Genomic DNA, 13,743 nt, shown 5'->3' with positions numbered 1-13,743 from the left:
TCCGTTGAGCATCTCAGCTCGCCGCATCCTCCATAGAGAGCACGCCACGGCTGCTAGTTGCCATGCGCAGATTTCACATGAAACTTTACGGTTGTTTCAGAAATAAAACAAATAGTATTTATTGCTAGATTTACTCCAGTAGCGTTCTTGATCCATATAATATAGGCTACTGTGTGTTTAATAGGCTTGTTTCACTTAAATATTTATCACAGATGTTTTTGATTTGTAACTTTTTTTTGTAATGTGTCATATGTGAAAATATATACTCAAAACAGTTTCTTTAGAGTTCACAGTAATTTAAGTGAATATATAACGGCAGTCATTATTGCATTTGCAGGATGGAAATGTGGAGGAAAACGTATTGCTCCATCTTCTGGTTATAATCACGTATTGCAGCAGTTTTGAAATGCAAAAATAGGCTACATGCTGTTAATTATACATAATTAATTACAGAAGTTTTAATCGTTTTTATTAAACATTTCGTAAAAGCCAACCAATATGAATGTTGTATTGTGTTAAAAAATCTAAACTAGATCTAAATTCGAGGATACAGAAATATATTCAGAAATATATTTTTTGCTCTCTTGACAGTCAATGTTCTGCTGTATTGTGGCTGATATTTTGTTTCTTAAATATTTATATATTTTTAGATAATGTTTTCAAAATATGAGAGTTAGAGTATCAGTGCACCTTCTTGAGCTATAAAACAAAATTCAGGTAAAATGGGCCAACATAAAAAAGAACAACAGAGGTCATTTTATTTTTTAACAGTAAATTGACACTATTGTCTTTATTGTGCCATGGCCAAACAGTGAAATTATTTAAATATGTTAACTATTTAAAATGGATGGTGGAGTCTATAATGTTACAAAAGCTTTTTTAATATAAATACTGATTTTTGGATCTTTCCATTCATCAAAGAATCCTGAAAAAAAAAAAACTCAACTAAATAAAAAAAGTTTATTTAGCAAATCAGAATATTAGAAATGTAGCTTTGATCATAGGAAATAAAATACATTTTAAATTATATTTAAATAGAAAACAGTTATTTGAAATAGCAAAAATATTTCAATATTTAAAAAAATTAAAATCTCCCTGTTCAAAATTTTTTGACTGATAATTTTTGTGTTTGTATTTTTTTAAGACTAGATTTTAAATGCATATCTTGGACAATAAACCACTCTCAATTTCTGTGTTCAAATGTGTATGTGTGTATACAGCCCATTTTAGCATAACCAGCCACACTTTTTAAAATTAAACTGTTCTATATGAAAGAGCATGCCAAAACATTGTTCATAAACCTTTGCCTTGTTGGTAATGTATGATTGCTTTAGTACCCTTATTGGTGATGAATGAAATTCATGTCAGGCTCATTTACTTCACAATTTCTCTGACAAGCCCGCCTTAAGAAACTCAGGCTAATCAAAATTATTGTAACATGTCAACAAGCAACAATGCAATTAAGATCAGTTATTGTGACTGACTATAAATATTTAAAGAGATATTATGCTACAACCTTATTTTGCCCATTTGACCTGAAAGCCCATTTTAGCTGACTTCACCCATCATTTTATAACCTATATTAACATTATTATTATTATTAGGCTATTTGTATGTTTGTATAGTCTACTACTGTGACCTTTTACACTGTACTCATTTTTGTGAATTTTGCCCTCTAAAATTCCAATGCAGTCATATTGTTTTATTTATTATTTAATTGTATTATTTATGTATTTTTGTTTTGTGAACACAAAACTACACCTATTCAATGGGTCGGGTTTTAATTAAAATGTTTAACTGCATTCTCAGGACAAGAGTATTTTTCATAAATGTCATGTTGGCGAAAATTGTCACATTTATGTCGGCTTTTCTATGTATACAATTTATTGATTAAAAAATCAGAATTCCTTATTTTTAGAATTCCTGTACGTTACCGTTGACTTTTTTTTAGGTTTGAATGGCTCTGTTCGTCATAATTGTTTTACTGTTTGAATTTTGCGGCAAAGGTTCCAATTATGACGTAGCTACTGAGGCATGTTACAATACATACACGTTTTAAACGAAATATTAATTTTTATTTGTAACGTAATTTTTTCGAACGCTTTAATTGTTTTGAAATAATTAGCTACATTTATTTTCAGTAATTCAATTAAAAATTGCTGAGCTAATGTTACTTTATATGCCAACTCTATCGAATGTTTTTATGGCCTCTAAATGTATCTTCATATGTCATATATTCCGTTTCAGAAGATAACATCTTCATTTATGATGATATCTTTATTCCAGACAATAAAGGGATTTAGTTTCTTTCAATGTTTTATTATTGCCCTGTCTCTCCTCTCAAAGCTTTCATGAAACTATTTATGAAGCTTGACTTTGCTCAGTATCATCTGAATATTTCAGCTGTCATAAATCCAGCGTTGTTACTCAATGTAAATTGAATTCTAGCTGATGCTGAAGGCTGCTGTCAGCTCTACTCACTCTACACATCTGAATAGAAACCCACTTTCTGCTCCATTTCAGATCCGAAGCAGCTCCCATCTTCAGTTCCCAAAATCTGGATAAACATGACGATCTTCTTTTCTGTGCTGCCATCGTGTGGTCCATTACAAGCTGAAATGTATAGGCTACAGTTAATTGATATACCACAAGTAATTATGCTATTCATATTTCGTTGCTTTCATGTGCATTCAAATACTTAATATATTGTATGAACGTAAATATGTATAATGCATATAATTTTGTCTTTCGCAGTGGGATTTATTCATTTTCTGCATGAGTTAACCAATAATTTATTTAAATTGACATTGCACAATCCGCGCGCACCTCAACACATGCGACCGGAACCGGAAATATGATACAGAAATGAAGGAGAATGCAAATAAGTGCAATGTAAAACAGCCTACAGGAAAGAGTTTATCTTTTAAAAGTTGTTTTATACATGTTTGAAAATAAATCAAATTAAGAAAACTCCTATTTTCAATGGGTTTCGCGCACCTTTGGATCAACTTGTTTGGATAATAACTTGTCCTTTCGTTTGTAACTGGACTTTTTTTTAATCTAAGAAAGAAATCAGTGGCAAAGATAATTTAGAAATTAAAACTATTGTAGTTAAGCATAATTGAAGGGGGAAAAAACTTCCATTACCTGTCAGTCATCTTAATTACAACTGCATGTGTTACTTTTATATATTATAGGCCATGTATTTTAAACAGCTATTAACTGCTGTTTACACACGTACCTTAAGTTTTTATATAAAATATAAAAGTATAATTTTAAGTAAAGTAATAGATTAATAGTGATTGATCTGTCGATGTTTTTTAGAGTCATGGACCTCGGGGAAAAATAACTATTTTTTCAAATATTACAGTTTTGGAGACGTGTGATTCTGCCACCAGGAGGAGACAGGAATACACTGTACAGATTCACACTACAGTAATCATAATATTCACGACAGAATTTTGATCAACTACGAGTAATCCAGTCTAATTTAAAACCCCAAGTTTCAGAAATCTTATGATCAGAACTTAAACAGCAATAAATGCTTTTTTTTTTTCTTCATCACATTACGAAAACATTTCATTCTGAAAGATTTCGATTCCAAAAACTGTGTGCACCATCACAATTGAAGATTATCAGACTGGAGGGAATACATTTAAATGAAAATATTTTGAAATACTTCTCAAAAGGTATCGATCAAATAAAAATAAAAAAAAAACAGGATTTCTGCAGGTTATGTAAAAGTATATTTAAAACTTTTTAAGACCAAGTTTTAAATCAAGATAGATTTATTTGAGAAGCAAAATTACATTAAATAGTAAGTTTTGTTTTTTGAGTTTTGCTGTAAGCATAAACTCACTTTATTTTGTTCAGTTTCTCAGAAAACAAGGCTTATTCATTTTGCATCTCAAGTTAATGTATATCGATTTAAGGATCTTTAGATATTTGAATGGGGGGGGGGGGGGCAACTGGCTGAGGAAAATATTGCTTTCTTGAAATGCATGCAACATTTAATACCATCACTATGAATTTAATCAATGTTTGGTCCTATTTAAGACCTTTATTTGAGGAAGAGTGAATTAAGATGTTTTTTATAACTCACAGAAACCCTGAAAACTCAACATTGCAAACTCTCCATGCTTGAATAAACGGGACCAACATGTAACTTAAACAAGCTTATTTTTAATGGATCTGCAAAATCGTTTGAATTTCCAAAGAGAACACTCCCCTCCCTGACACGTATCTGGACCAGAAGAGATACTTCCTGTCAATTACAAACATGGCAAAACTTACAAAAGACCCCAAAACCCCCAAAGAAACCAGCATGCAGGAGAGAATGAGTAACTGAGTGAGGGAAAACAAAACAAAACATACAGAGGAGATTCATAAAACATTCGGAAAAATAAAAAAACGACTACATTTAAAAATAATAATAAAAAAAACTAAACAAAAATACATATGATGCCATTCTCTTCTGAGCAAACAGGTTGAGACCGGATGGTTCCACTCAGATGTGCTGGGTTGAGTTAGTGGGTCAAGCAGAGAGGAGAGGACCAGTGTGTGTGTGCGTGTGTGTGTTTGTGTAACTGTTACAGAAAAGTGATGTTTAAATGTTGTTTGGATGGGATGGGCTCTAAGGCTCTACATTAAGGCACCGGATGAAAGAAATCAAATTAAAGAACAAAAAACCCAGTTAGAGAAGATTTCTCACACTAACACACAACACTAACCCAAAACACTGGACAAAAGTCTTGTTTAGGATGTCGTACTGAACGCTCCGACAGCGTCTCCAGGTCCACTGATGGTCTTTATGTAGTGGTGAACGCACTTTTTCTTTAATTCATGTCTTTCTTTCTTTAATTTTAAAATAAGAAGAAACATGAAATGACTTCCTTTTTACATTTGTATTATTATATTTTTTTTTTCAGAAATAAAAATGATGTCAGCAAGCAGCCGTGATTTTAAGAAACATTAGAGACGTGTTTTACAAAGAAACCTGTGAGGAGAAAATGGAAGAGTGTTAGACAGAAACGAGGGATGAGTGAATGAGAAAGAAAGAGAGAGAGAGGGGGGGGGTATAGAAGAACAGACGATGTGTGTGTGTTTGTGTAAAGTGTGTGAGTAACTGTGTGTGTATGTTCAACTGCAGCACTTGGTCTTCCATCCTGTGACTCCGCCTCCAGTGCTGATGTCCACGTTTTCACTGTTGGGCTCTTTTACGGGCGTCTGTGTAAAAAAAAAAAAAAAAAAAAAAAAAAAGATTTAATAAAAGATTTTGCTTTTGCAAACATCAAACTTTGAGTATTTGGCGTGAAGCTAAGATTGTTTTGATAGCCTGCTTTGGTTTGGTTGGTTTCCGGGCCCAAACTCTCACCACTGGTTGAGTCACCATGTTTCGTCTGGCCAGAGGAGAACCGGCCTCCGGGACTGAGTCTGCTTACTTCCAAGTTTATTTTTTTTATTTTTGCCATTTCTGTCACTGATAGAGTTTTGGTTCCTTGCCACTGTGGCCTTTGGCTAGCTTAGTTGGGAACGCTTAGGCCCTGTTTACACCTGGCATTATTAAGATGTGTTTTCATCGATCTGATCACAAGTGGACAACGCTAAGTAAGGTCTTAGAGGAGTCTAAAACGTTTTGAGTTTGTCCACTTTCAACCACTTCCAGAGGTAGACTTTTTAAGACCTGCACAAATGAAATTAATACAATATAAGCAGAGTAGGGCTTTATCTATGGTATCTTATTAAACCAGAAAATGACTGTAAGAAGCATGATTTACAGATCAGATACAGGTTTTCACAAAACTATAAAAAAAAAAAATGAAAAAAAGTAAACCATTTTTAAGAAAAGGGGTGCGTAAACAGTATCAATGATTCCATTAATTTAAACAATAAGTATCAATCAAATATATTACATTAATTTAATAACATAAATGTATCTAATATATGGGTAAATCTTTGCATTGGTCTGAACAAAACCAGCAGAAGGGCTTACTGAAAATGTACATTCATTCTTTGCCAGCTTTCAGAACGGCAGAAATATAGCTGTTCTTCGATAATTGCAGTTCACAAAGCAGCTTCATTTAATTAAATTAATAGCCTTTTTAAGTTTAATCATCACATTTAAGACTGCTTGAATTCATAATTAATACTTTCCTGTACCATTTAAGACTTTTTATGGCCTAAAATTGAATAACTAAATGTAAAACTTTAAGGACCCATGGAGACCCTGCTCCACTGACTGTGCTGATTCCTAAACATTACGATGTTCATTTCCTAGCCGACAAAATTAGAATGTTAAATTAGATTTAAATAAATCTAAATGTCATACTAAAATGCCATGAAACATGAAATGCGTTTCAGTTATATAATTAACAAAATTACCAAAACAAAACGTTTTATGGCCACACCACACAAGTTTTAGAAAACCAAGATGGCCGAAAGTACATCCTGTTTGTTTTCTTATGACCAAAATAATTTATTTCTCTTGCTGTGATCGTGCCGGAGCCTCTTGTGCGCACAACATATCCCTTATGAAAAGATTCACTTGATTAATTTCTAAATGAATCAGCCGTTTTGAACAAATTGTTTGAATGAATTAAAATCCCGTATCGAGACATAATATTTTGTCAGTATCACACACCTCTAGACTTAGACTTGACTTGTTTTGTTTCATTATGAATCAGAAAAAAAAGCTATACAGACTAATTTCTGCTCTGTGCCACTATTAGAAAAGGATTAATATTATACAGAAAAGTAAACACCAAAAGCAACGAACCTAGCACTGAATATACAAGAGAGATCAGCTGCTGTGACTGTATTTATGAGTCAAATGGCACAAAATTGATGCTCTTTTGCATCGTGATATTTTTGCTTCAGTCATTCCCGACCTCACCTTTTTGAGAATGTCTTCTGCTAACGTGAGGAACGCCTTCTCGATGTTGATGTTGGCTTTTGCACTTGTCTCGAAGAAGCGAATCCCGTGTTCTCTCGCAATCTGAGGATTGGCACAAGAACAGTTTTCATTCATTGTTTACAAGCCTGAACTAATATGTATGAACACATTTGGGATTTGGGGATATGATTACACAAATTCTTAGAGCTAAATTAACACTAAGCAAGGTGATTCAATTGGGCATCTGACAAATATTCAACAAATGAATTGACTCATAGTATACTGAAAAAAAAAAATAGTCAACCAAAGTCTTAACTAGTGGACAAAATGCCCATCCTGACTAGGCCTGGGTATTAAGATAAATGTCATGATTCGATTCAATTTTGATTCACAAGCTTGTGATTTGATTCAATCTTGATCTCGATTCAGTATCGATTAATTTAGATATGTATGCAATCAGGGGTAGTATGTTATTTTTTTTCCCCAAGGAGAAAATGTCTCAACTAATGCTGTAAACTACAATAAATCATGTCAGTGGGTACATTAATGTAATTTTAAAAAAACAAACATTTAAATTGCAGATAGCGCAGTTTTCAATCAATGTGATACGATTCACGATACTGATTTCACAATACAATTTTTGTCATGTTTTTTTTTTAAACAAAATTAGATTTAAGACAAATTATAAATGAAAAGGGATCTTTTTATTATTACTTGTATAAAATGCTGCACATTTTTTGTGATATTTAAATGTGTTAAACAACAAAACTAAACTGAAATTTTTAAACAGATCTCAAATCAAATAAATACAAATAAAAAGAAATCTCTTCATATAAACAGATTTGCTTGAGCTTTTTCCATTTAAAATTAGAGGCAACCACTTCATCTGAATCACAATATAAACAAAGACGCTGCGCATACACAGCATGAGCAGTTTTCTTTTATCTAAATTAGATATAAATTAGAAATGAAATATAATTAGAAATTTTATACCAAAAATATAACGCTCTGAGACTTTCAGTTTTGTGAAACTATACTACATAAAACATAACTGCATGAAACAAAAGCAGCAGATGGGCAGAATGAGATGCAAATTCACTCCCTGACAGCAGGTGGCGCTTATGGAACAGCAGTGATACCACGTTTTCTTGGTTACCGGCTCACAATGCATCATTACATCTGTAAATAAAATGCATATTTTCAACCCAGCCTGAATTTTAACTCATCCAGTCTCTCACCTGTTCCCCCTTGGCTTTTGGTACGATACGTTTGTCCTCCATGTCACACTTGTTGCCTAGCAGCATCCTCTCCACATCCTCGTTAGCGTGCTGCAACAAACATACACACTTTTGAGATGATGCATTCTCACTAAATCCTGATGTCCAGACTGATAGTTCGCTTAAAGTGGCTCCAGAGGTCACAGAAGAAACAGTACTGAAGAACTGAGTTTGCATCAGTCATGCCACCAAACACACAACCACATCCCTCCTGGATTCTCATGTTATACAAGTTCTCTTGAAATTGCTGATTGTTGGGAAATCCTGTATAACTCATCAGACTGAAAATCTAACAGTCAGCAGTTTCACTCCATGACTATGTGTCTGTAAGTTGGTGTTTTTGCAGGACTGGAACTTCAAAAGTCAGACACCAGCGGTTCTTAACTCAAAAATGTCTGTTCTATTTATAACAACAATAATAAAAAAAAAAAAAAAAAAAAAACGAACCATATGATCATGCATAGTACGGCAACTAAAATAAATGGGCTTAATATTTTTTTAAAAGGGAAGAGAAAACACTTCCCATATTGTTTCTTCATTGACGTCAAAAGATGCTTGTTCAAAGAAACTCTGTATTTAGGTAGAAATTAATGTGTCTCAAAAACCATGAAAAAAAACTATGCATAAAAAAAACTTCATGCAATTTGGTTTCACTAGAGCAGAATGTGTTCTGGGCAGTCAATTACTGGCCAACATTCCCTATTCAGCCCATGTCACAATCATTTTACATGTTTACAAGGTTTTTTATATTTTTTTTCAATTAAATATTCATTTCAAGTCATGCAAATATTTTAAAATGAGAGATTTTAAATAAATTATGTCTTTTTAATATTCCACACGGTAGCCAAGGCAACATTTCAACTTTTGCTTACACACAAAATAAATTAAAATGAGAACCGAATGTATAAAAAATTGAATCTAAATCTTAACAGTATTATCAATGATAATAAAATAACACTGCATTTTCATAGTGATATACATTTTGAAGTTTAATTTTCAGCACACCTTTGTTAACTATTGTGAATGTCAAGTGTAAAATCCGGGTCTTAGGGCAAAACTACTTTTCCAGTTTAACTGATCTACAATCACAACATTTTCTGTTCAGACTTGCACAATCCTATTAAAGGGATAGGTCACCCAAAAATTTAAATTGTGTCATCATTTCCTTGCCCTCGTGTTGTTCCAAACTTGTATGACTTTCTTTCTTCTGTTGAACACAAAAGATGATATTTTGAAGAATGGTGGTAAACAAACAGTTTTTGGTTCCCATTGACTTCTACAGTATTTATTTATTTATTTTCCATATTTTTGGAAGTCAATGGGAACCAGCAATAGTTTCGTTACACACATTCTTCAAAATATCTTCTGTAACGTTCAACAAAAGAACAAACAAAGGTTTGGAAAATCTTGTTGAGTACATGGCAGAATTTTCATTTTTGCAGGCAACTATCCCTTCCTGAATGGCTGTTGTCTGAGGGTTACAGTACGGTTGTGTGGAGACTGACCTCATCAATATTTCTGAGCCATTTGCTGATGTTTTCGAAGCTCTTGGCGTTGGTGATGTCATATACGAGCATGATTCCCATGGCCCCTCTGTAGTAAGAGGTAGTGATGGTGTGAAACCGTTCCTGTCCCGCTGTATCCCTGCACAAACACATCAACAACCACAATCAGACACTACAGCAGCCCAGACGCTCAGGGACCCAATGGATCCAATTTCACTTCGATTGGCAATAGCTGGTGACCACAGCTGACTGTTGCCTTCTGCTTTACTGTTGGACAATCAATTGCGTTTCAATAGGCTACAAGCCAATTTCACAGAAAGTATCCAAAATGGAAAAAAAAAAAAAAAAAACTGTTTTGGGGTGATAAACATGAATAACTTGATCCATAATTCCATGAAAATCCACCAAACCTGTAAAACATAATTCATTCAGATGGATTCAAATAAAAAATGGAGCCAAATGCCACAATTTCCTACATGCAAATGTAATTTCATTGAAGACATTTTTCTCCCAATGAGAGTGTAACTATCTGGTCGATTTTCTGTTTAATATTTGCAGTAAACTGTGTCTTAAAAAAATAAATGTATCACTGAGACAAAGCCAAAAAAACGTCTTTTTTTTATTTTCATTACTCCGGAATGGTAACACACTCCTGGCCACAAGCTAAACAAATGAAACTATGAGGAACAACACTGTCATTACATGAGGTGTTACTTTCCAGGTTACCTGTCAATACCTTGTTTTATTTTCTAACTACAGCCATTTACAGGCTTTTGGCGTGTGACAAGTGGTAATTTTGTATCCTGCATATAAACGAGGGCTATATAGCATATAGAAATTATCGAAATATCACAAATGTACAAATAACAATATGCACTTTATTTTGCTTCAAAATCTTGACCACCATTCAGTGCCATTATAAAGCTTGGAAAAGCCAGGACATTTTTAAATAGAACTGTGATTGTTTTTGTCTGAAAGAAGAAAGTCATATACACCTAGGATGGCTTGAGGGGGAGTAACTCATGGGTAATGTTTGGGTTGTGCAAAGAATTTGTGGTATTTAAACCGTTTACATTGAAGTTAAAATTATATTGTCAGATTTGTGACTTATGTAATACTACAGTAAACTCCTTTTTTTTTTAAGTTATAGTGTTGTTTTTCCTTGAAAGTACACGTATATGTTATATGTTTGTTATATCATTTTCCGTTTTTAATATATTCATTCAAATATAATTAAATTTTTATATAACTTATATTTAAACCTAAACTGATTTTACACAAAAACATGGTTATAAATCGCAAAGCACCATTTTGTATAATGCATTTTATAAATATGAACTCACGCAAACACACATCCAGCACTTACCATATCTGTAGCTTTATCTTCTTTCCTTGCAATTCAACTGTTTGATCTTAAAATCGATTCCTAAAAAAGGCAGAAACAGAAAGACAGTTGAAGACAGACACTTAAAATAAACAGCATTCACAATCAAATTTTAATTCTGTGAGTGAAACTGAATATTCAATGAGAAAAGAAAAAGTTGAATCACTGGAATTTTGTTCAGTGGTAACTGATCGGATCCACCTATGCTTTTCCATACTAGAATGAAGTCAGATCTGAATGAGAGTTTGCAGTGGATTGTCGGGGATCTACGGTCCTCCTGAGGCCACTATTTAGGAGACAAGAAACCGCTACATTTCTACCATTTTTTTTTATTTTAAAAGCAACAAAATAAACCAGAGAACATGAGTTTCTGCAGAGACTCGGGCGGCTGAACGCAGGGTCACAGTGTTTGCTCATGAAGATGATGTAGGGTAGAGAGATCTCTCACTAGCAGCGTGTGTTGTTGAGACTAGCACAGCCCAACACGGACAGGACAGGCCGAATGGAAAGGTTCATCTGTGAAACTACTGAGAGTTTAATGGTCCAACGGCACAGTAAAAGCATTCAGACAGAAACGAATGCTGGGAAAATGTCCTGAACTGATCGCTGGTTAGATACCGCGTTTGTCCTGCTGCACAGCTTTATTAGTGAGGTTTACAGAGAGACTTGGACTAGTAAGTGTCAGTAACAACCTAAACTGCTCAAAAGCATTTAGGAACAACATAGTATGGTGTAACTAGGGGTGTAACGATACACACAAATTAGTGATTCAGTATGTTCCTCAATTTTGAGGCTTATGTTTGGTATGTTCGAAAATTTTCAAATTGCTTGTTTTTATATTTTAACAGCAATTTATTGAACAGATTATGTCTCGGTCTATAAATGTAAAAACAATGCTGCTGCAACACACTCTTAATTCTGCTGTTGTATATTAGAAAAGAGATCTCAAGTGCTTCCATATTTAGACAAAATGTATATTTTACTCAGAATATTGCAAACCATCTGTTATTAGTGTATGCGTCTGGTTCTTCACTTAGTGTCAGGATGATCCTTTATGCAAAACGGAAATACTAGCTTGACTTTCTAACATGTAGAGATATAGATACATAAGATGCAAGATATGCACTAAAAAAAAAACGTTCAAATGCATTAAGCAGCAAACACATCTGACAGGAGGGCAAGCCACTTGTGCGTATGAGTTACTTTGAAGCCCTTAATATAAAGTACACCGCATGTATAGGACAACTTAAATCATGTAGTTTTCAACAGCAGCTTATCTCTGTCCTGGCATTATTTCCCTGACATGTATGCCGAACCAAAATGTGAACACGTGTACCAAGGACTGCACAAAGACTGACCAACATATTTAGCATTAATGCTGAGCAGAACTCCAACCATTAAACACACACAGCTGCACTATGGGTGGGAGCCGCTTTCTGAAATGATCCACAAATGAGCAGCCAAAGACTGAGTCACTCTCACACAATACACACAGGCCACCGCAGAAACAGAACAGAGCTAGAAAGAGATACGGAGAGTATAAAACCAGAAAACTCATAAAAAACAGTGCAAAAAGTTAAAGTGGAGGACACACACTCATAGATTAACCCTGGAAACATGTTGAAAGGATTTTGACTGGACCCTCAACCCTCACACTGCAGTCGGGTATTTTGGGCTTTGAAAGCAGAAAGTTTGAGCCAAGTTAATGCCACATATGGCTTTAAAAGGAACAATTCACAAAATATGACAACTCTGTTATCGGTTATCTTAACCGTCATGTCGTTACAAACCTGCATGACTGGAATGCTAAATAAAATATTTTGCTACTCCATTTAAAACAATAAGGGCTAAGGCTGTCATTTTTGGGCCAATACATTGATAATAAAAGGGCAGCCTGGATATTCTGCCCAACATCAACAGAGGAAAGGGATTCTCTGGTTTAAAGTGACACAAGGGTGAGTAAATGATTTCTGTAACGGTTTGAGAAACCTGGATTTGGCCACTAAATGTGAGGCTGGTTTAAAACTTGGGTTATACTGGTTCTGAAAACAAAGGCCATAGAAGGGTTCCTGATGGGCAGCCAATCAGACCCCTTCCCATGAGCCTCTGCAGCTGTGGGGCCCCTCAAGGGTCCAGACTGAATCACCACCCAACTGAGCCAAGATCCTGTCAATCAAACAAAAAGAGAATGCACTAGTGCCAGACAGGAAGAGAAAAGCAAGAAAATGCCCCATTAGTCTCTTTTTTATGCGTTTAAAGGTTTATAATAGATTAAATTAAAAGTTTAATAAAGCAAATATAGTTAAGGTGCGTGTGTGAGTGTGTAAGCTTTCTCTTGGGACTGCAGGGAGTTTCCGGTGAGTATTTGAAGGCTCCGAACTATAGAAAGAAGGAGAAGGAGAGAGATAGAGAGAGATGCACTTCAAGTCAACATGAAATAAAATTCATAATCCATATTATTTCCACAAAGTGACAAGATGTCAAACAAAATGGAAGGGGGGGGCTTTATTTTATCCATCAAGAATTACATTTCATAGTCAAATGTTAAGGGCTACTAGCTTTATGAAACAAATCTCTCATTGGTCGAAACTTAAGTGGCCTTGATGACATCATCAATAATAGGGCTGGGTAAAAAAAAAATAGATTTTTCGATTAATCGTTTTTTAAAATGTGGTCGATTCAAAA

The 13,743-nt window shown here is 34.3% G+C and overlaps 1 protein-coding gene across 1 annotated transcript; it reads right to left on the bottom strand.

The window, feature by feature from the left end:
- Positions 1 to 4,162: 4,162 nt before the first annotated feature.
- Positions 4,163 to 13,224, bottom strand: LOC113079467 (ras-related protein Rab-10-like; the record flags this gene model as incomplete). Its single annotated transcript, XM_026251731.1, has 6 exons — positions 4,163 to 5,226; positions 6,893 to 6,994; positions 8,131 to 8,220; positions 9,675 to 9,813; positions 11,041 to 11,086; positions 13,096 to 13,224. Coding segments are annotated over 6 exons (593 nt in total), but the record flags the coding sequence as incomplete, so codon positions are not given.
- Positions 13,225 to 13,743: the final 519 nt, after the last annotated feature.

Source organism: Carassius auratus, unplaced genomic scaffold (genome assembly GCF_003368295.1).
Source record: "Carassius auratus strain Wakin unplaced genomic scaffold, ASM336829v1 scaf_tig00028186, whole genome shotgun sequence".
Taxonomy (NCBI): Eukaryota; Metazoa; Chordata; class Actinopteri; order Cypriniformes; family Cyprinidae; genus Carassius; species Carassius auratus.
Note: the sequence above shows the minus strand (reverse complement) of the source record. Positions and strands in the feature narration are given on the sequence as shown.